The following is a 23,561-nucleotide window of genomic DNA, read 5'->3' as shown; positions in this document are numbered from 1 at the left end:
CATAATATATTGTTTTAATGATGTTTTAAATTTTATTAAAGTCACTGTTAAAGTTTACCATGTGAAATTTAATTTAGCCAATGAAATGAGCTTGATGAATTTTGTGCTTTAATTGTGTGTGAATGACGTAAACCATGGATATTTATTAACAATAATTTTTATATTATTTTTTAATTAATTACTAGAAAATTTACATATTTTTTATGATTTAAAATTAATTTATCTACATAAAGGATTAAAATTATTTATAATCAACTTTAAATTATCAAAAAAAACTTTTATTAAATTTTTAAGAATTTTATTTCTAAATTTGCATTTTATAATTTCGGTTTGAATATTTTTTTTACCAAAAAGTTTTTTTATTTTTTTTATTTTTATACTCTTGTTCAATATCGAAAAGTTTTTTGACTTTTTAAAACCACGAAGTGCATCGGGTCGACGACTGGAAGATGAATTTTATTTTATTTTTTGTTCATTTATGGAAAAAGTAATGAAAAGAAAAAAAAAAAAAAAATGAATGAATGTCCCCAATGAATATTTTTCTCTCATTTGTTGAGTCTAGAAAATGATTATATATACATATATATATATTTTTTTTTATAAATATTTTTACTCGTAACTTTATTTTTTTTTTTGCATGAAATTTTGTTTTAGAAAATATTTTTTTCCATTAGTAAAGCAAAAATTAAAAATACGAGTATAGAATTTTCTATATTTCAACTATGATTAAATCAATTGCAAATTTAAAAAAAACAGTATAATTTTTCACGATACAGTAGAAAAAACCCCACTCAAAAAATTATCATGCACTCTAAAAAAAAAAAAAAAACAGGATAAATAACAAAATTTAAATTAAAAGCTTGTAAATATTAATTTTGCATGAATACACCGTTAGCTAACAAGAAAAAAAATAATTAAAATTGCCAAAAATAAATTAATTTATATTTCTGTGTTTCTAAAAAATTCAAATGTTGATATTCTTTTTTTAAACAAATATTCTACAACATATGGTGCTGAACCGGCTCTGTGTACATGCGGGGATGTCATTGCCTGTGGCTACTAATTTACACCGACAATCCATCAAAAATTTCATGTAAAAAAAATTTTATTTGATATAACCATAAACAAAGACAAAAAAAATCTTTACAAAAAATAATAATATATATGTAAATATATATTTTTTCCATTTATTCTATAGACATAAAAACAAAAAAAAAAAAAGAATTATTTCGTTACAATAACCAATTAGTTTTTCGTAAAAAAAAATATATTGTTTTAAAAAATATATTTAAATTTAAACAAATATATATTTATTCAATATAATTTTTAAAAAAATCAAATAAAAGTCAAATGAAATATAAAATATTTCTCATCGTAAAATTTATGAATGGCTTTTTTTTTTTAAATTTTATTTTCATAATTTTAAACCACCATGTATTGCTACGTTTCTCTGGGCTTCCAATGTGTTTTCATTGTACATTTTTTTTTTTTAACTACTATCTGTTGTCTGTAAAAAAAAAAACAAAAAATAATAAAACCACTTATGCTTCCATATTCCTTTATACCATTCCACAAATACCAACATTAAAGTCCTTTCATAAATGCTTTCTGTTGTGATAAAAAAATAAAAAATAATATTCATTAACCACAATCCACACTCAATAGACTCTCATTTATATATTTTACATTCAAATGAAATTTTCAAATACCTATAAATTATTAAATCTTGTGTAATATATAAAATCGATATGCAAGTATTGTCTAGTTTAGACAAAACAATATATTACAATATAACTAGAAATCATTGAGTGTATTTTGATGATCTAAAAATATTATTTAAAAATATCACAATAGATAATTTACTAATAATAATTAATTAACTATAAAATTACCATTAAATTTTAGAAGAAAAAAAAAATGTTGATATTATTTAACAGGCAACCAGTACGAGAATTGTTGGTGGAATATGGTGGTTCTTCACATTGATTATAATATCATCATATACTGCAAATCTTGCTGCATTTTTAACTGTTGAAAGAATGATAACACCAATTGAAAGTGCTGCTGATTTAGCTGAACAAACTGAAATATCATATGGTACACTTGAAGGTGGAAGTACCATGACATTTTTTAGGGTAATTTATTTGTAATAATTTCAATTTTATTTTTGGTAAATCATATTGATTTTGAAATTTGATTTAAAATAGGATTCAAAAATTGGTATTTATCAAAAAATGTGGCGTTTTATGGATGCAAAAAGATCATCAGTATTTGTATCGACATATGAAGAAGGAGTTAAAAGAGTACTGGAAGGTGATTATGCATTTTTGATGGAATCTACAATGCTTGATTATGCTGTACAAAGAGATTGTAATTTAACGCAAATTGGTGGATTACTTGATAGTAAAGGATATGGAATTGCAACACCAAAAGGTTTAAATTATTTACATCGATTTTTTTATATATATTGTTGATAATAAATAAATTAAATAAATATATATTATTTTTACTTACAGGCTCACCTTGGAGAGATAAAATATCTCTGGCAATTCTTGAACTTCAAGAGAAGGGTGTTATACAAATTCTTTATGATAAATGGTGGAAAAATACTGGGGATGTTTGTAATAGAGATGAAAAAAGTAAAGAGAGCAAAGCAAATGCACTTGGAGTTGAAAATATTGGTAAGTTTACTACAAACAATTTTATACATAAATGCATGCAATCGTTTTTTTTTTTTTCCATCAAAATAACTTTATCATTAATTACATTTATATTTTTTATTTATTTATTTTTATTTTTTGATATCTGCACAAAACACTTGTCAGATAAATGGCTTTCGTTTTGTAAAGAAAAATATAAATGTTAAAAAAACTCAAAAGTAAAATCTATTCTAAAGTCTCAAAGTAAAAATGATGATAAAAAAATTACATAAAGACACAGAAAAAATAAAAAAACACAGTATACTGTGTACACAAGAGAGCAAACTCAGCATTTGCTTTTTCATATATAAAAATAAATTTATTTTTATTTTTTTGTTGTTTCATATACAACAAACCTTTTGTAAAAAAAAAAAAACATTCAAGTTTTTCCAAAAAGCCATTCGTAAATTTTGTATAACTTGCAACAAGTTTTTACCATTTTTATTTAAAACTTTTTTTTTATTTTATTGTTTTTAAAACGAGTTTTTACGATGACACATATTAACCTTACTAACTTTTTAAATTTAATTTTTTATTCGGATCGTTATAATTTTTGCTTGGTGTATTGTTTCGAGTGATTTTAAAGTGGCAATTGAAAACTATATTTATTCAAAAAATAAACGACTAAATTGATGATAGAATTATTAAAAATAATAGCTAATTTACTAACAAGTAATAGGAGCGTGTCCATCTGTCTCGTATAAGATAAATAAATGTTCTCACTACACTCTACTATTTTATTTATTTTTTTTATTTTATTTGAGTAGTTTTTATCTCTTACTTTTCTTGGATGATCATTTGGTCCAGCGACGGAAATACTTGAAAACTGCCAATATCTATTGAAAACTTTTGCAATTGCCTCGAGATACATATACACTTTTTTTTTTTTCTCGTTTTTCATTCTAAAGTTATCAATTAAACATTTTTTTTTAATTTTTTTTTCATCTGCAATTGAGTTTTTAAATTCTAATGAAAAAGAATAAAACTTTTTATTCATAATTGATATTTCAAAAACCAAATCAATTAAAAGTATTCGAACTTTTTTAACATTTTTTTTTTTTTGTTCTTTACCTATACATTTATTTCATTTTTATTAATTTTTTTTTATTATTTTTGAAGTTTGAAGTATTTATGGCTTGTTGTAAATTGTGCAAAGTTGGCCAGAAATTTGAGCAAGTTTGTATCATTAATCACTGTTTGGAGGAAGGACATTTCTGTCTTTGTTTCTGAAACTGTAAAATTATTTATAAAGTGTGAGTTAAATTTTCAAATCTCATGAAAAAGTCAGTTGCTAAAGATTTTAACGTAACACACTATATTAAGTGCTATTTCTCAAATAAAATTTACGACTCATTAATTGATAAAGTTTCTCGTAATTATGAAGCTGTTTGGTGTTAATGTGGTTGAAAAAAATATTAATATTAAATTAAGTCATTAATTTATATTTTATTTTATAAAACAACCTTTGTAAAAGTATGAAAAAAAAACTTTCATTAAAATTTTATAATGAATAACAAAGAATAAATAAATTTTAAATCAACAGGGTTAATTCATTTGCATAAATGAAATTCAAATGAAATTAAATGTCATAAAAAATATTAAATTAAATAAAAAGCAAAGCTTTATCAGTTTGTTAAACATCCAAAGGAAAAATAAGAATATATAAAAAATAAAAAAAGAAGAATAATCTTCTTCGAAGTACATATACAATGAGGATGAGCGTAAAAGTTTGTCCAACGTGTCTCAAAGTCAGAGTTTCAGTTTTCAAGTGTTCCGGATGTCACCCTAAATCACGTACCTTTTACCCATCTTTGTAAATTATGTAAATCCACATTACTCTGGTCCTTTAGTCGCTTCGTCTCCTTTATTCATTGACGATAAGTGTTACCTCTGGTCCACCAACCCAGAAGCAACATCATCCATTCATAAATTCATACTAAATCCTTGTAAAATTACTAAAATCTTTCAAACGACAAGCTGATTAATTTAATTGAAATTATCAAATTTATCTAGTGAAAAAAATAAACAGCAATAATGTCACACGCATTGTAAACTCAAAGAATAACATGACAAGAAAAAAGAATAGATTTTTTTTTATATAGATGATAGAAATAGTTTCCAAATAAATCCACTACTTGAAGATAGTCAGACAAAAAAATAAATAAAATAAACAAGGTTTATTCCCAATAGATTTAAAAAATAAAGATGAAAAAAGATTTTTATTTCATGATTCTCTTGAGAATAGAGAAAACAAACCGAAAACGTTTTTAGAATTTTACGCAGAATACAAATCAAATTGTTCAGGGTTTTAAAAAAAAAACAATGAATATGTTTATATCAAGAATCAAGTAAAAAAAATTTTATACAATGTCTTGGCTAAATCCAATTTTAAAAATTTCAGCATACTTGGTAAATGAAGTTGTTAGCTTTTTTTTCTTCTTTTTTTTATTCATGATGAGTTTTCTAAAATAGTAAATAGAGTAATTTTTGTTCTACTTTATATTTTGCCTTGAATCTTTATATTTTTTAAAACAAATTTCACAAAAAATATGTAACGCAAAAAAAAAGGTATAGAAATGTAAAATTAGTAAAAAAAAAAAAAATATGAGACCACAAGAAAATGTGGAAAAGAAAATGACCAAGTTTTAGATAAAGTCTGGGGTTTGTCCATGAATATATAATGACTGTTGTATTGTTGAAACTTCAAGACGACATCAACGTGAAAAAAAATCATCATACAAAAAAATAAATAAGTAAATATATTTAAGAAAAAAAATTCTGATTTAAGTGTTGTAATATTGTGAAGATTTGAATATTGCTTCGAGTATTTGAATGGAATATATATTTAACTGGCTTCTTGCAAATATTTTCTGTGGGAATACGATGCACTTTGAATATGGATACACGCTCAATTCACCTCGGACCTCCACACGATCCCATTTGCTTTCATGACTAACACTATTTTTTGAACGTTTTATTTTTTTTTCAATATGACTATTTCCTTTCTTTTTATAAAATGGAAATAATCATTTTTTTATTTGCTTATGTTAACTCATCAATCAAATTTAATTCTTTTTTTAAAAAAAAAAAAATCTAATAAATTTATTTATAATCGAAAAAAACAAATTGAGACTACAAAAAGACACAAATTATCGTCTCGATAATTCTTTTAACTTTTCAAGTTCATTAAAAATTCCTTGCACGATTTTTTAGTCACGTGAAATTTCTAATTTTCTTCAATAATTTTGTGAAAAAAAAAATGTTGTTTTTGTCTTTAAAAAACATTGAGTATGGTACTTTTTCTAACTTGTTCATATCTCAGGTAAGACTTGAATAATTTTTTTTCGTTTTTTGTATGAAAAGTTTTTTAAAAAAACTCGACCAATTTGAGACAAGGTCTTTTTAAGTTGCCGGCCAAGGTGCGATGGTCCGGAAATCCGAAAGACATTATAGAAGAGACACTTCAAGCATAAAACTAATGAGCCGACCACCAGCGTTCTACTTTTTACGTAGGCGAAGCCTATAGTATTAAATTCATACACGTTTTTTTTAAAATGATCATATCTTGTAAAGTAATAAAGGTAGAAGGATCGTATTAGGACCAAATTATTTGTCTATGAAAATACTAAAACCAGGGACTTACTAAAAGTAATTTTAATTGTTAGTTAATTTATTATTAACAAAACGATCGTGTAATTTTCAAATCAAATAATAAGAAAACTAAGAACAAATCATGGATGCGATTTTTGCCAGGATATTAAGAATGACGGAATTTATAATAATCGAGTTGAAATTGTTTTAATGTCGTTGAAGATTTAATAAACAAAAAAACAAAATTGCTGTTTTTTATGTTTTGCATAACTTTAAAATTTTAACTTTTGTGCTTTGTTTATAGCTCAAATTAATTCTTTTGATATGAGAGCCATCTCTGATAAAATTGTTCTGATCATTCGTTAATTAGATATCAGCAATTGTTTATAACAATCACTATCAGCCTTTATATGTTACAGTCGAAAAATAGTAACGAAAGTGATTTTAGCGATTTATCAGGACAATGGCTCTCAGAATTTAATAATATCAAATTTTTGAGCTAATAAAACTTTTTATGTTAATTTGTTCAAAAGTTATCCGAAATATAAACAATTACCGATTTTTATTTTGAACATTTTTTCTTCAAAAGAGTTTAAAGCGCATGCGTAAAACTTTTCTTGCTGTGGTTACAATTGCTTGATCGATAAAATAAGTTATTTATATTACACATGTTATTAAAAGAAAAAAACTACCATGGACAAATTTTCATAAATAAAAGTAATAAACAAATGGTTCTAAAAGATTTATTCAGTTTAAAAAGTAAATTGAACGATTTATTTTCTTTTTATATTTGTATTGATTTCTTTTTTGAACGAATCTAATAAAATTATTAATTACAAGTGGTATAACCTCAAATTTTTTTCATCTGTATTTTGATTTATGTACATAATTTGACAGGTGAAAAACAGCGCGAAAAAAACAAAAAATATTTAATCATATAATTTAAAATTATTAATGAAAAAAAAAAAACTAAAATGAATTTGGAATAATCAAGAGGAACCACACGGGCTTTCGCCGGAGTTTTGAAAATTTTCAATTTTCAATAGAACGAATCCGTTACTAAAATTTTTCTTACTTTACTTTTTTTTTTCTTCATCCTCATCTTATTCTTTGTCTTCTTCTTCTTCTGATATTTTTTCTTGAACATGTATTTTTTAAAAATTACCTTTTATCACTTATCTTTTTTATTTTTTTATTTTTACAGGTGGTGTATTCGTGGTGCTTCTGTGTGGACTTGCATTTGCAATTCTCGTAGCAATACTTGAATTTTGCTGGAATTCTAAAAAAAATGTACAATCTGATCGGGTAAGTCGTCTTTTAAATATATCTATCAACAAAATTGCAAATGAATAATATTTTAATTGTTTTTTTTTTTCTATAATTTTATTCATTTATTTCTATTGCAATTTTTTTTTAGCAATAATATAATTTGCATGTTTAATAAATGTTTATTTGTATAATTGTTTGTCTGGTGTATTTGTCATGTTGTACAAACCTACGTTCATCTTGGAAACTTGATGCACGTCCGCAACTTCAAAACAACAATTCTACCTGAAACAAACAACATTTATCCAACTTTTTATAACCACGTGTGTTACATCAAACTGATGATTTCTCAATATGGTGCATCTATGTTTTCTTTGTTAACTATAATTTGCAAAACTGATTTATCAAAAATTAAATCAAAATTTAATTAATATTAAATATCTGCTGCATGATTGTGTTGATATTTAAGTCTTTATGTGCGGAAATGGCATCAGAATTACGTTTTGCATTACGTTGTGGTTCACGTCAACGACCAGCAATTAAAAATCGTAACAATCAAAATGTTTGTGTCACATCATCATTGGTAACATGTCGACAATGTAGTCCACCATCAACAGCATCAGTTGGAAGATTACGTACACGCTACAGTCATGATGAAACAACATATTTACCAAGCATTGAGATGAATCAATTAAACGGTGTAAGTTCGTAATGCATGAAAACGTCCAGTATCTTTTTTAAATTTTTATCAAAACGAAAAAAAAAAACATTAATTAAATTTCAATAATAATAATAATAGCTTTATTATTATTATTATTTTTGGTAAAGTTTAACTGAGATATATCAGATAAAAAATTTGGTGATGATTAATCATATTTTTCTTCATCAAATTTTTATCTGCTGAGACGTGATTTTATTAATTAGACAAGACAAAATATAAAAAAAAAAAATGTGTAATTAATTTACTAACTTTGCTTCATGTGTTATTTCGAATTTTGCTTTTTTTTTTACTCGTCATTGTCGTTTTCTTGCGCATCCTATATAATATATGGTCAGATATTGATTTAATTATTTTTACGGCTTCTGCTTTTTTTCTTGTGCTTTGATGATTTTTTTTTTTCTTTATTTAACATTATTCTTTCATGTCATTTTAATTTTTTTTTATTTTTTATTTGTTTATTTATAAATCTATGTGTATAGTTTTAAAATAAAAAAATAAGTATGCTTGGAATTAAATTTTAAATCATAAACTTTATGTTTTATATTATTCTTTTTTTGTTTTTCGATATTATTTCACGAGTCCCGATAATATTTAAAAATAAAACGAAAACTATAAAATATCGAAAAAAAAAATTCTAAATCTTTTTTTTTTTTTTAATATTTTATTTATTATTTCTTCGTTTTTTATTTTTCATTTGTATTTTCAACGAACAGCCGCGTGCACTCGAATTTATTCAACAAAACTTCTTCAAAAAAAAATATTAATACACCAAAAATAAAACACTATTGCACTGAAAATGAAATTGAATAAAATTTTTTTAAATAAATTTATTTCCATACACTATCTTTTCTATATAGAAAATCTATAAAAATCCAGTGTTTTTAAAACTCACATTTAATTTCCCCAGTGATGGCAAAATATAAAAACGTTTCATTTCGTTTGTGTAATAAAATTCTTTTATAAATTTAAATCCCACAAAATAAATAAAAAATATTATATATTTTTTTACAAAAAAACCGAAAAAGATCGAGTGTTAGTGAACAATCAATTCATTTTTACACGGAATTATGATAAAACCATTAAACATCAAAATGAAAAACACAGATTTTTTTTATTTCGATACGTGAATTGTTAAATAATATTTTTACCAAACCCTTTGTTCTTTTGGTATTTCAATAAAAATTCAATTATCGATACATACACACGAAAAATTCATCTATTCAACTATCAAATTTGATTTAAAAATAAACTCTCAATTCGAAAATAACAGAAAAATAGTATTGATCAAATTAATAAATACATATTCTAAAAAAAAAAAATCATGTAATAATAATTTTAAATTAATATAAACAGCAGGAAACTGGTGTCCTACCAATGACGGAACTGAAGAAATCATTGAACTTCGAACAAGTGGGGACATGCCATGGCGGGAACACCTAGCACAGGCTACATCAACACCAGCATCATCAGCAATTACAACAGCATCAACAACACCAACAACAGCAACAGCAACATTTACAACAACACCCACCCCCACCCCCATCAGTATGCCATGCCAGTCTAACACACGTTCGTCATTGTCATTGTCACTCCCACTTACACAATCACAATCACAGTCATTTACACAAACATCAACATCTATCATTGAAACAAAAAAAAACCGCACCAGGCATCAGTCTAGCTCAAGGTAAATATTACAATTTAAATGATAATAATATATTTTTAATTTTATTAATTTTTTAATTTTATTATTTTCATCATAAACCAAATGATAGATCAAAAAAATAATTAAATTATCTTGACGAGTTTATGCTTGCTAAATATACAATCAATTTTTTTTTTTTATTTATATTTTATCTAGGAGGTGACCACCCTGAAAGCATATTATGGAGATTCGATTGCGATCTTGCGGGTGAACCTGATGTAATATCACCACCACCACCTCCTCCACCTCCACCACCACCACCATCATCATCATCAGCATCAGTATCTCGAACTACAACCCTTTGACCAATACTTGAGGAGGTACCAACTGGTGTGCCATTGAATAATAATAATTTACCAACTCATAATACAATTGTTGTCAATGTCGATCAGAAAGATACATGCTCATAGCCTTTGTGATGCCCTGAGAGGGCTCATAATAAAGTCAACAAGACATGATGATGCAGGGACCAGTGAATAACAACACTCTATAAAAATAAAATAAACATTCTAGACAAGTCATTGACATTTTTACTGCAAAGAAACAAGTCAACCGTAAATCAATATATACATTTTTCATGTCACATCATTAACTTTTTAATATAATTAACGTGTAGCTTTGTATATTTTTTATTTTTCATTATTCATCGTTTAGAGTTTCTTCAAATGAAAAAAAAAATTATACTGATAAATGGTACCTTCTCATTGTATATGAATATAGTTCGATATATATAAATATATATTTTATTTATAATCCATAGATTTTTCAAAATAAAACTTGAAATATTTATTTGAAAAATAAAAATTGCAAAAATCAAATAACACTGTCACTGCCAAATAAAAAAAAAAACAACAATAATTCTATCTAGTCGTGTAAATCAGAATTTTTATACGGCTCGTTTAATACGAATAACTTGCGGTCTAGATAAAAAAAAAAATTGTATAGTAATTTATCCAATGCATGAGCAATGACGTGTTAAAAAATAATCGGTCAGTGTATATTGTATAAAGTTTATTCACGAAATAAATATAAAGTTAACATGAAATAAGAAATAAATAATACAAGATATGTGATTATTAAAAAGAATATATCACATTTGAAAAAATATATATTGTCCATAAAAAAAACTTTGTATAATTCAATGATAAAAGAAGAAAAAAAAAATGTATAAATTATAAGTGTTGTAAAGTCAATGTGGCTTGTGAAAATCCATTTGTTTTTTTTTTTTTTTAGATAATAGATAGGTGACATTTTTTGTATTCAATGATATATTTAATTTCTATAGAAAAAGAGTTAGAAAAATTGTAAATAATATCAAATTAAAAAGTTGGTAAAAAGGAGAGAATAAAAAACAACTGAGTGAAGAATTTGACTATTTTAAAAATATAAAATTTCTGTTTCGAAATTCTGATTGATTAAAAATTCTCATTGACAAAAGGAGTGCATGTACATATTAAATTATATTATATATATTATGTACACAAATTATCGAATATATTGAAAAAAAAAAAAAATAACAAGTGTTTAAAAAATATAAATATATAAACTGAATATCATGGCCTACATTGCATAATTTTTTTTTGATATTGTGAAATAATTATCGTTAGTAAATAACGTACAAAAAAATAATTGGTTGTGTTAAAAAAGCAAAAATCAACGATATTTACGATAATGATTTTTTTTTTTCGAATAATCTAGTTTTTAGATTAATTTAAAAGAAAAAATATATATGTAAATGAATATTGGTTGTAAAGAAAAAAAATAATTAGTTTAATTCACTTTAACTAATGTATAAATAATTATCGTACACATGTATATAATAAATTAAATTTGTTACATAAGTTATGGTTTATTTATTTTGTTTCCTTTTTTTTTTTTTTTTAATGTAAATTTTATGTAATAATTATTTTATCTTTTTATATGACACCTTGTTATTGAATCAAAGTTTTAAATAAATCCAGTAAAGACGTGAATAAAGTCCACTTTAAATCGTTAAAATTTTTATAATTTTTATAATGATGATTAAAAAATAAAACCCTGAATATTTTAAAAGCTGATTAAAATAGATTTTTTTTTTTTATCAAAAGAACGAGGTTGATGAGTTGAAATAGATTATTTTTTTTTAATGCATTAACATTTTTATCTATTTTATATTCAATTCTATTTTCAAAAGATGTATAAAAATTTATTTGAATATTATTTTTAAATGAATACTGAGGTTATTACATTGAGTGATCCCGGAAAAAATAATAAAACAAACGTGGTAATATTTTTAAATTACTCATCAACGAGTATAAATATTTATTTATTTTTAAATATAAAATATTTAATTACAGTATTTTGATAGTGTGAGGGGTTATCCATTAAATGAAAATTGGAGTAGATTTGAGCAAGTGTTAAATTTGTTTTCGTAAATTTCGGGAAGATGACTATCACATTGATCTCCGCCAAGAACATAAATTCTCATAAAGTCAACACAATCCAGCTCGCCGTTTTTATTACAGCTCTTAAAAAAATTGAAAAATAAAGGTTCAATTAGTACAATAATATAATTTAATTTTTACAATATTACAATTTAATTTTTCTACATATATTTTGTTAAATTTATCTATTATTTTTATCTCACCTCTCCTGAAAAATTATTGATGTAAGCTCGAACTACTTTGCGGATACAACGAATGTCTTCTTGACAATCAAATAAATTTTGAAATTCTTCATAATTATTATTTTTCAATATCGAAATATCCATTGAATTAATAACATTATTTATACAGAAAACACAGCCATCAGTAACATTATGTTGAACATTATTATTTTCTCCTATATATTAAAAAAAATTATGTATCAAATATTGTTTATTTTCTAATTAACTTATTAATTTATTGATAAAAAATATTACCGTTTATACTCGACAGGAGAAAAATAGAAAAAATAAGAATACTCCCAATCATTTTTATTTTCAAAGAAAAGAAATGGGATCTTAATATTTATATTGTTGATAGGTTGAAGGTTCGTAAAACTATGATGAGCATTTTATAAAACTGGTTGATGAACCGAATATATTTTTTTAAATAGAGGGGATAAGAAAAAAAATAAAACTAATTTCTAATGATGTGACCACGACCTTGGTTATAAAACAAGATCATTGACCCATTTATCTTTAGACTATAGTCCAATATTTTATTCTAATCAGTGTGAAAAATAATACTGCTTAGTCGAATTTAAATTGAGAAAGTTTTTAACTCAAAGATGTTTAAAATTTATACATTAATTTTTTTAATTAAAATTTTTTTTTGTAGTTGAACTTGGATGAAAAATTTTAGTATTAAGACTCATTTCAGATGGTAATATACAATCATATAAATTCTAAACAATTTTCCATTTTAAATGATGAATGTCTCCCCACTGTGAATACCAGTGTTTGGATGAATATAAAAAAAAATGATTGGTTTAGGATCAAACTTTGTGGTCGAATAAATGATAAACCAATTTTATTTAACACGAAAAAAAAAAAAAAAAAAAAACATTTTAATGGAAACTAAACTCAACAGTTGTTGGTTTCCCTATTTTAACAGATTTTTTTGTAATCAATTTATCTTGGTATACAAAAAATATAAAAAAATCATTGAATCAATCAATAGGTAAAGGCAATTCACATTTCACAATGATCACAATTTACTGCGGCTCACTTTTGTATAAAAAAATTATTTTTTTTTTAAATTTATTCATCTATTTTTTTAATGATGATGGTATTCATCGAATATTAACATCGAAATAATAAGTTTTTAAAATATATACAAAGTTAAGTAGTTGATACAATAATAGTTATTTATCAGAAGATTAATTACTGAGTTTGATAAAGGTCAGAGTAAGCCGGAAACTTTGAAATAATTCATATCATATTTTTGTACATACGTAAAATCATATAGAAATTTGTAAGTATATAAGGTTGTCGCAATTCTGGTTGTACTCATCCCCCTGGAAAATCAAATTTGTCTAATCACTCTTATAAATCTAAACTTGATTTCTCTAACTGCATTTATATCTGTCCATCTACTGATGACTTTACTGTTTCAACTTCTCTATCATAAATTAAATCAAAAAATGATTATTATTTTTTTTAGATTATATTCACTGATAATTAAAATTATTTAATATACAAATGTATAAATGTTTTTAAAATTAATAATTTAACTTTAACAATAATTTATTTTTCGTCTTTTTACTATTCAAATTCAAAAACAAAAAAATATAATTAAGAGCAAAATATAGATAATTCTATTTAGAGAAAAGAAAAAAAAAAAAATTATTTTGATTACAGAGAAAGACGCATAAGCTGGCTTTCAGTTTACGATTCGTCGGCCATTTGAAAGTCGATAATGGAATAGACTCAGGGGTGCCAAAGAGCTTCAACAGAACAAAGAGAAACAAAAACGATATAAAAATTCCATTCATCAAAGCTGGTTAAAGCTTGACTCAGATCTGTATATTTTTTACCATTCTTCTATAACTAATTTTTCTTTTTTTTTTTTTCCATCATTTATTCCAGCACTTTTTATTTACATTTATTTCAATTTACTCAGCATGTCCGATTGGAGACTATTAAAATTTCAATATTCAATAAAAGTAAATAAAAAAATGAATTTAATATTGATCGATCATCATTAAATAATCGCTCGAATTATTTTACACAATCAGACAAATATTCACGATTTTATTATTTCCACCTTAATTTAATTATGAATAAATATTTTAATTGCTTTATGATTTTTTTTTCTTCGTCATTTAAAAGTATATAAAAAAAAATTAACAAGTAATTAGTTTATTTAAATAATTTCAATGTGATTAATTAGAATGATAAATCCTCGTCAATTAGTTAATATTTCCATTTCCGGTTATTGATGAATCAATGATGCATTTACAAAATTTATTGTTCAAATATTAATCATTGTTATGTAAACAATATAAACAAATATATTTCGAAATAATCGATTGAATATAATTTAAATTAATTAGTCATTCATCACTAAGTACACTTTATAATTTTGAGTTTTTGTAAGTATTGATTTAATGATGAAACTTAGAAAAATAACAAAGCCCCTGCCTGTAAATCGAACCCGTTCATTTTTGCTTTTCCGGGCAAACGCCTTGACCAAAAGACCACAGGCTTATCTTTCTAAATTTCATCAAGTTAACTCCGACGTCTTTTAAGTTTCAATTCATTTTTTATTATTATTAAGTTTAAAAACCAGAGACTTGTTTGAAACCCAAAACCTTAAAGCACCTTAAAACTAAAAAAAAACCTAAAAACCTAAAAAACCTAAAACCTAAAGACCTGAAAAACTAAAAACCTCAAAAACCTTAAACCTTTTCATTTTTTCATTTTTTAGTTTTCATTTTTTCATTTTTTAGTTTTCATTTTTTCATTTTTCATTTTTTCATTTTTTCATTTTTCATTTTTTAGTTTTCATTTTTTCATTTTTCAGTTTTCATTTTTCAGTTTTCATTTTTTCATTTTTTCATTTTTTAGTTTTCATTTTTTCATTTTTTCATTTTTTAGTTTTCATTTTTTCATTTTTTAGTTTTCATTTTTTCATTTTTTCATTTTTCATTTTTTCATTTTTTCATTTTTCAGTTTTCATTTTTTCATTTTTTCATTTTTCAGTTTTCATTTTTTCATTTTTTCATTTTTTAGTTTTCATTTTTTCATTTTTTAGTTTTCATTTTTTCATTTTTCATTTTTTCATTTTTCATTTTTTCATTTTTCATTTTTTCATTTTTTCATTTTTCATTTTTTAGTTTTCATTTTTTCATTTTTTAGTTTTCATTTTTTCATTTTTCATTTTTTCATTTTTTCATTTTTCATTTTTTCATTTTTTCATTTTTCATTTTTTCATTTTTTCATTTTTCATTTTTTAGTTTTCATTTTTTCATTTTTCAGTTTTCATTTTTTAGTTTTCATTTTTTCATTTTTTAGTTTTCATTTTTTCATTTTTCATTTTTTCATTTTTTCATTTTTTAGTTTTCATTTTTTCATTTTTTAGTTTTTCATTTTTCATTTTTCATTTTTTAGTTTTTCATTTTTCATTTTTTCATTTTTCATTTTTCAGTTTTCATTTTTCATTTTTTAGTTTTTCATTTTTTAGTTTTTCATTTTTCATTTTTTCATTTTTTAGTTTTCATTTTTTCATTTTTTAGTTTTTCATTTTTCATTTTTTAGTTTTTCATTTTTCATTTTTCATTTTTTAGTTTTTCATTTTTTAGTTTTTCATTTTTCATTTTTTAGTTTTCATTTTTTCATTTTTTAGTTTTTCATTTTTTAGTTTTTCATTTTTTCATTTTTTAGTTTTTCATTTTTCATTTTTCATTTTTTAGTTTTTCATTTTTCATTTTTTCATTTTTTAGTTTTTCATTTTTTCATTTTTCAGTTTTCATTTTTTCATTTTTTAGTTTTCATTTTTTCATTTTTTAGTTTTCATTTTTTCATTTTTCATTTTTTCATTTTTTCATTTTTCAGTTTTCATTTTTTCATTTTTCAGTTTTCATTTTTTCATTTTTTAGTTTTCATTTTTTCAGTTTTCAGTTTTCAGTTTTCAGTTTTCATTTTTTCATTTTTTAGTTTTCATTTTTTCATTTTTTAGTTTTCATTTTTTCATTTTTTCATTTTTTCATTTTTTCATTTTTTAGTTTTCATTTTTTCATTTTTTCATTTTTTCATTTTTCATTTTTTAGTTTTCATTTTTTCATTTTTTCATTTTTTCATTTTTTAGTTTTCATTTTTTCATTTTTTCATTTTTCATTTTTCAGTTTTCATTTTTTCATTTTTCATTTTTTAGTTTTCATTTTTTCATTTTTCAGTTTTTCATTTTTTTAGTTTTCATTTTTCATTTTTCAGTTTTCATTTTTTCATTTTTCATTTTTTCATTTTTCATTTTTTCATTTTTCAGTTTTCATTTTTTCATTTTTTCATTTTTTAGTTTTCATTTTTTCATTTTTTTGTTTTTCTTTTTTTCTTTTTTTTTTTTTTTTTTTTTCTTTTTTTCTTTTTTTATTTTTTCTTTTTTCATTTTTTCATTTTTTCATTTTTTAGTTTTCATTTTTTCATTTTTTCATTTTTCATTTTTCATTTTTTCATTTTTTAGTTTTTCATTTTTTCATTTTTTCATTTTTTAGTTTTTCATTTTTTCATTTTTTCATTTTTTAGTTTTTCATTTTTCATTTTTTCATTTTTTCATTTTTTCATTTTTTCATTTTTTAGTTTTCATTTTTTCATTTTTTAGTTTTTCATTTTTCATTTTTTAGTTTTTCATTTTTCACTTTTCAGTTTTCATTTTTTCATTTTTTCATTTTTTAGTTTTCATTTTTTCATTTTTTCATTTTTTAGTTTTCATTTTTTCATTTTTCATTTTTTCATTTTTTCATTTTTCATTTTTTAGTTTTCATTTTTTCATTTTTTCATTTTTTCATTTTTCATTTTTTCATTTTTTCATTTTTTCATTTTTTCATTTTTTCATTTTTCATTTTTTAGTTTTCATTTTTTCATTTTTTAGTTTTCATTTTTTCATTTTTCAGTTTTCATTTTTTCATTTTTCATTTTTTAGTTTTCATTTTTTCATTTTTTAGTTTTCATTTTTTCATTTTTCATTTTTCAGTTTTCATTTTTTCATTTTTCAGTTTTCATTTTTTCATTTTTTCATTTTTCAGTTTTCATTTTTTCATCTTCTTCAAACGCCTTGACCACTAGACCACTACTTGTTCCTGTTCATATTCTCTATTTTTTCGATATAAAATTTTAAATTTAACATTCAAAAGACACCTCCTTGCGTATCCTATATTTTTTCTAAATAAAATTCTAAATTTAAAATTTAAAATGTTGCTTAAGACAAAATACCTCTTAAGTTACTTGGGTTTTTAGGTTTTAGGTTTTTTAGGTTTTTTTTTAGGTTTTTCTAGGTTTTTTTTAGTTTTTTTTGAGTTTTTTTTATTATTATTAAGTTTAAAAAAACCAGAGACTTCAGGTTTGAAACCCAAAAACCTCAAAACTATAAAACCTAAAAACCTAAAAAGTTACTTAACCTTAAAACTAAAAAAACTAAAAAAAAACCTAAAAACCTAAAAAACCTAAAACCTAAAAACCTGAAAAACTAAAAACCTCAAAAACCTTAAACCTTAGAACCTAAAAACACTGAAAAACTAAAAACCTAAAAAACCTAAAACCTTAGAACCTAAAAACACTTTTAAAAAAACCTAAAACCTGAAAAACCTAAAAAACTCAAAAACCTAAAAAAATTAAAAAGTTACTTGGGTTTTTTAACTTTGGCACAACTTTTAACATTGGCTCTTATGGAGAATGCGATTTTCGTCAAAAAAAAATCCATTAAAATACCAATATCTCCAATCGACAATATGACATCATGAAAAAAAAACTATCGGGTTATAAAATGAGACAAAAGAAAACTTATAGAAAAAAAATAAAAGAGGTTTGGAGCATAGTTTTTTTACAATTAATAATTAAAGTATGAAAAAATGGATTTTTATGAGGAATTATTGAAAAATCACTAGAGACCTCTTGCGGATGACTTTTAGAAACACAATATTTCTATGAGTGCGAAAAAGACAAAAAACAGAGAAAAAATGTTGTCTCTCTCTTCGTTTTAAAAAATCGTCCAAATCCCTTAATTTGATGAAACTTAAAAAGTTTCTGGTTTTTTTCATGGTCCTGTTAATATTCTCAATTTTTTCCATATAAAATTCAAAATTTAAAATTCAAAATACAAAATACCTAAGTAGTATATATCGGGAATCATAGGTACCAATTGTTTTTTTACCGGGATTGATATAACAAATGAAAAGTAAATTAATATGCACGATCACAAATCATTGCTGTTTTTTATTATTTATTTTTATGGAATGAGAACTGGCTGAGACTCGCCAATTATAAATGCGATAAATAATTGATAATTATTGTAATACATATGTATTATTTACATATGTATTTAAATTACGTTTATCAACATAACAATTATTGATTTTCACGTTCGTCCGAATTCAACGAAAAATTATAAATTTTTAATTTTCCATAAAAGACAAACTTGTTACCAAGGCTTTTTTTTTTTTTTTACGTTCTGGTACCTTGGGAAATTCATATTTTCCTTATAATCCTGGAAACAAATTTTAATCTTTTAGTTTCTTCACTATAAATTTCCAGATAATCAATTATCGATTCTCCCCAAATACTAAAGTTGAATTTATTGCTCATCAAATTTGAATCCAATTAAATTTTATAAACTTGATTTTTTTTTATTCAAAAATAAAATATATTCATTATTTGTCATTTAATAATAATATTATGTATTAATTGAAATTTCATATACTAATGATGATTGTTAATTGAAACTTTGTTATAATTAGACAACTACGTTGATGACTTTCGCTTCAATTTTATTAAAAAAATTCATAGTTTTTTTTAATGATTTATTTTTTTTTATGTTGAGCTTTTAATCAATTGAAAAACTGATTGATACTTGAATAAATTTAATTAGTAATCAATCATTTACCAGATGAAGAACACAATCACGTGAAATACCATAATCCCGCAATGTAAATCCAAAATGATCAAGTCTCTTTGGTGAATATCTGCAATTAAATTATTCATTTTTAATTATCATTATGATTAATTATTGATGAAGAATTAATTCGATAATATTGTTTTAATATTTACCCGCTGATGAGTATTTTATAGCCAACTGTTGGTCGCTTTCTAAAATTCACTGCAGTATCCAGCAATTGATAAAGTCGTGCAACTGTATCATCAGGTGTTAAATGTACCAGATAAACTGTACTGCCATTCATTGATCTTACTTTCAATCTGAGTTCACCAAATTTATCAGATGCTGAATTTATCTCACGTACAAGTGGTAACTAAAAAAAGAAGAAAAAAAAAAAACAGATAAATTATACATCTTGTAGCATTTTTATAAACATACTTATAAACAAGTTTGATAAATTAAATTATCATTGTGACTATTAATTATATATCATGCTAGTTAGCATTGAAAATAAATAATAATTTTTCTTTCACACAATGTATTTAATGAGTATTAATTATGAATTACCTCACACTTATTTTTATTCAATGTCATTGATTTTGATATTCGTAATTTTCCATTTTTATTTTTTGATGTTTTTATATTTTTTGATGTAACAATTAAATTGTCATTTGTATTTAATCTTAATGGTGATCTTGGCTTAATACTATTTCCGGTTAAACTTGCTGATCTAGATCGTATTCTATTGTTACATGTTCCACTCTGTCGGCTATTTGAAAAATATATTTTTTTATTAACTTTTTTGCAAGTATAATTTTACATTTTTTTTAAATTAAATAATCTACACTTGTTTTAATAAATATTATAGATTTTTTTTGCAAGGAAAAAAAAAACAAAAAACCGGAAAAAAAAACAGAAAGTCATTAGTGTAAAAATAAAAATAAAGTCACGCTGTGAAACTTTAATTACTGGTGTTGCTGTTTATTCAAAAAAAAAAAAAAAACTGCGCACACAAATAATTAAGTAATTTTCCATGAGTTTAAATGTAAAGAACAATGACTAGTTGGTATTTAATTGAAATTTTTTTTTGATAATAATGATTGATTACCTGACTGGTGTGCTGAATGTTGTTCTTTCAATTGAGCTAATTCGACATGTTTTATTTTTTTTAGGTGAAATGTTTGACAATTTTTCTGGTACATTACAGTGCTGTTCTTTAATTGGTAAAATGCATTCTGTACTTTGTGGTATCATTGGAATTCTCTGTAAATTAAATTAAAATTATAATTTTTTCTTAATTTAATATTAATAGCAATATACCTTATCAGTTTTTGTGGACAATGAAAATTCAGCATTCATGTGAGATCGTAGATGACTGTCTGAACAATTATTATTATGTGAAGCTAATATTTGTGATCTCAAATTGCTCAAACCAAAATCAATTAATCTAAAAAAAAAATATAGTAACGTGATTCACAGAAAAACAAATTAAATGCGTAGGCGAAAAACCTACGTAAAAATAAAAAAATCAATCAACATGATTACGTGGGATTGTTTACCTTGCTGATGATGTTTTTGGTAAATCATAAGTACCCTCATGAGTCTCAGGTCTATCCCTGAAATATCAATGATTATTTTATTAAAAAAAAAAGATAATAATAATTAAAAATTACAAATGATTACCTTGCAGTTAATGATGGTCGAGAAGAACAATTTAAATTATTAATATTCCATGATTGTTTAGCATCTGGTGTTGATTTAACTTTTGGTATAATTTTAACTTGACTTGACAATGCTAATTGACGAATTTGACTCAGTGATTGTTTTCCCAATTGATAACCATGTCCAGGATAATTTGCACCATCACCCAAATAATTTTCCATTCTGTGATCTTCAACCTTTAATCAGAAAAAATATATATTTAATTAACAAAATAAATCTAAAACAGATTGTGTTATTTAAATTTAAAAAAAAAAAAAATGGATGAACCTTAAATGGTACACCATTTGGATAATCACGTTGTAATTCAGATGGAAAATAACCATCTAAAATATCTTGAATAAATGATTTTGTTTGGGAACTATTGTATGATCTTAATTTTCCTTTTTTTACAATTAAACCATTTTTATAAAATTTCAATGTCATACAAGATGGACTTTTAAATACTGCACCACCTTGATTATGACAAACATGCATTTCTCCTTTTCCAACTGATAAATTTAAATCTTCAATATTTGATATAATCTTGGAATAATATTTTTTTATTATATCACTAAAAAATAATAATATAAATATATTTGTATAAAGAGGAAAAATAATATATTTATCAATTGATGATATTATTTTTTTATCAATTGATGATAAATTTTTATCAACAAACTTTGGTAAATCTTCAGAATTTTTAAGAGTACCCTTACTCTTTTTTTCTCCAACCCAAACTAATCCATAATCTGATAGAAATTTTTCCATTTCAAATATTTTTGTTTCTAATTTTATATATTTTTTATGAATATAATCAGCATTATCAATTTGTAATTGTTGTTTTTGTAATTCTTTTTTATGAATAATATTTTGATTTTTAAAATTTATCTCCCATTCTCTTACCTATCATTGTCAAACAAAAAAAAACTATTATAAAAAACTATTTCTAAAGCTTTTCATGCTATGAATTGTATATCATTTTATAAATAATAAATAAAGGGTTGAAAAATCTACAAACTTTTCTTTTCAGACGACCAATTTCTACGTCTTTTGTCTTCAACCGGTCTTCCGCTTTCTTTAATACAACCTGCATTCTTTGCATCTGATTACCAGCTAGGTAAAGTTGTTTGGACAACATTCCAATGAGTTCACCCTCTGTAATAACCATGGAAAAAAAAATTATCATTTATTCACATATGCAAAAATGAAATAATAAATATAAACAAGGTTAAAAAAATTCGTGACTCGTGACTTACATTTTACAAATTGAACAGTCACGTTAAAAAAAAAACGACGAAATTTATATTTTTTTTTTTACATAAACCGAATTAATTAATATAGAATTTAAAAAACCTTGGAATAAATATTTTGCATATATATTATTATATTTTAATTGAGAAAAAAATTGTCTGGACAATATTAAATATCAGTAAAATAAAATATCAAAATATACAATTGTTAATACGATACGTAATAGCTAGACTCATATTAATATTAAACACATTATGAAAACAATACTTGATAACTAACCTTTCTCAACTTTTCCAATATCTGGTCTTGATATATTCAATAATTTTTTACTTGTTAAATCAATGCCAGACATCTGAAACAAAAATTAAAAATTAATAAATCATGATAACAGAAATTTAAAAATATATTTATATTAACTTTTGATCTGTAATTATTTAAACAATTTAATGTAATATTGCTATCTTCTAAAATAATTGTATTATTTTTGTATCGATTATGATAAATCATTGCACTGATAACATCACTGATCGATGAACTCAAAGACATTTGCATTAAAAAAAAAATGAAATTTTAGTTTTTTATTATTTTCAAAACATTGCAATGAATTTATTAAACTATTGTTAATTAATTATTTAAATTGTAAAATAAAAAATTTTGAATTATGACAAAATTAATTTGGGTTAGAAATTTTAATGATTGTCTTGACGTTAGTTAAACTTTGGCTTCATTCATTTGATTTAGAAATAAAAAAAAAAAAAAATAGAAAAAAAAAATGAAAGTGTTAATAGTAATAGCAGTAGTAATAGTAGATAGTAATATTTAGTCAGTAGATTTACATTTTTTTTTTAAATTTCCTATAAATTAAAAATAGAATCAACTCTATTTTTATAATTTTGTAATTTATTTTTCTCGTTCTCATTTTTCTAGTATTACTATCAAGAAATGGTGTCATTTAACTTGTTAAATTTTCTACGTTTTATTTTTTATCTTTATTTTTTAAATATATTTCTCTTTATCAGTGTCGACTATCGATCCTTGAGTATATGTTGTTGCGTCGTCTAAACTTTAGCATTTTGCCG

The 23,561-nt window shown here is 23.1% G+C and overlaps 2 protein-coding genes across 14 annotated transcripts in view; one reads left to right on the top strand and one right to left on the bottom strand.

Moving 5' to 3' along the window:
- Nucleotides 1–10,255, top strand: part of LOC122854440 (glutamate receptor ionotropic, kainate 2) — a 64,948-nt gene extending 54,693 nt beyond the window's left edge. For 5 of the 10 annotated variants that reach the window (XM_044155077.1, XM_044155079.1, XM_044155078.1 and 2 more), the window contains 7 exons: nt 1,938–2,135; nt 2,208–2,433; nt 2,517–2,681; nt 7,495–7,595; nt 8,026–8,254; nt 9,631–9,964; nt 10,139–10,255. In XM_044155077.1, coding sequence (XP_044011012.1) covers nt 1,938–2,135; nt 2,208–2,433; nt 2,517–2,681; nt 7,495–7,595; nt 8,026–8,254; nt 9,631–9,964; nt 10,139–10,145 — 1,260 coding nt within the window. In that variant the 3' untranslated portion in view covers nt 10,146–10,255. Of the gene's footprint in view, nt 1–1,937; nt 2,151–2,207; nt 2,434–2,516; nt 2,682–7,494; nt 7,596–7,707; nt 8,257–9,630; nt 9,965–10,138 lie in introns of those variants that run through there. The other 5 variants (XM_044155086.1, XM_044155081.1, XM_044155084.1 and 2 more) reach the window with 4 other exon arrangements.
- An 8,432-nt stretch (nt 10,256–18,687) lies between these two features.
- LOC122854442 overlaps nt 18,688–23,561 on the bottom strand; it is a 45,199-nt gene continuing 40,325 nt past the window's right edge. For 2 of the 4 annotated variants that reach the window (XM_044155093.1, XM_044155091.1), the window contains exons 2-12: nt 22,762–22,834; nt 22,250–22,386; nt 21,911–22,134; nt 21,520–21,802; nt 21,214–21,428; nt 21,090–21,146; nt 20,851–20,977; nt 20,639–20,793; nt 20,098–20,299; nt 19,704–19,903; nt 18,688–19,618 (exon numbers count right to left, since the gene is read on the bottom strand). In XM_044155093.1, coding sequence (XP_044011028.1) covers nt 19,528–19,618; nt 19,704–19,903; nt 20,098–20,299; nt 20,639–20,793; nt 20,851–20,977; nt 21,090–21,146; nt 21,214–21,428; nt 21,520–21,802; nt 21,911–22,134; nt 22,250–22,386; nt 22,762–22,834 — 1,764 coding nt within the window. In that variant the 3' untranslated portion in view covers nt 18,688–19,527. Of the gene's footprint in view, nt 19,619–19,703; nt 19,904–20,097; nt 20,300–20,638; nt 20,794–20,850; nt 20,978–21,089; nt 21,147–21,213; nt 21,429–21,519; nt 21,803–21,910; nt 22,135–22,249; nt 22,387–22,761; nt 22,835–22,899; nt 23,186–23,318; nt 23,427–23,561 lie in introns of those variants that run through there. The other 2 variants (XM_044155092.1, XM_044155089.1) reach the window with 2 other exon arrangements.

This window comes from Aphidius gifuensis, linkage group LG4 (genome assembly GCF_014905175.1).
Source record: "Aphidius gifuensis isolate YNYX2018 linkage group LG4, ASM1490517v1, whole genome shotgun sequence".
NCBI lineage: Eukaryota > Metazoa > Arthropoda > Insecta > Hymenoptera > Braconidae > Aphidius > Aphidius gifuensis.
The sequence above is the reverse complement of the archived record's forward strand: the minus strand, read 5'-3'. Positions and strand labels throughout refer to the sequence as shown.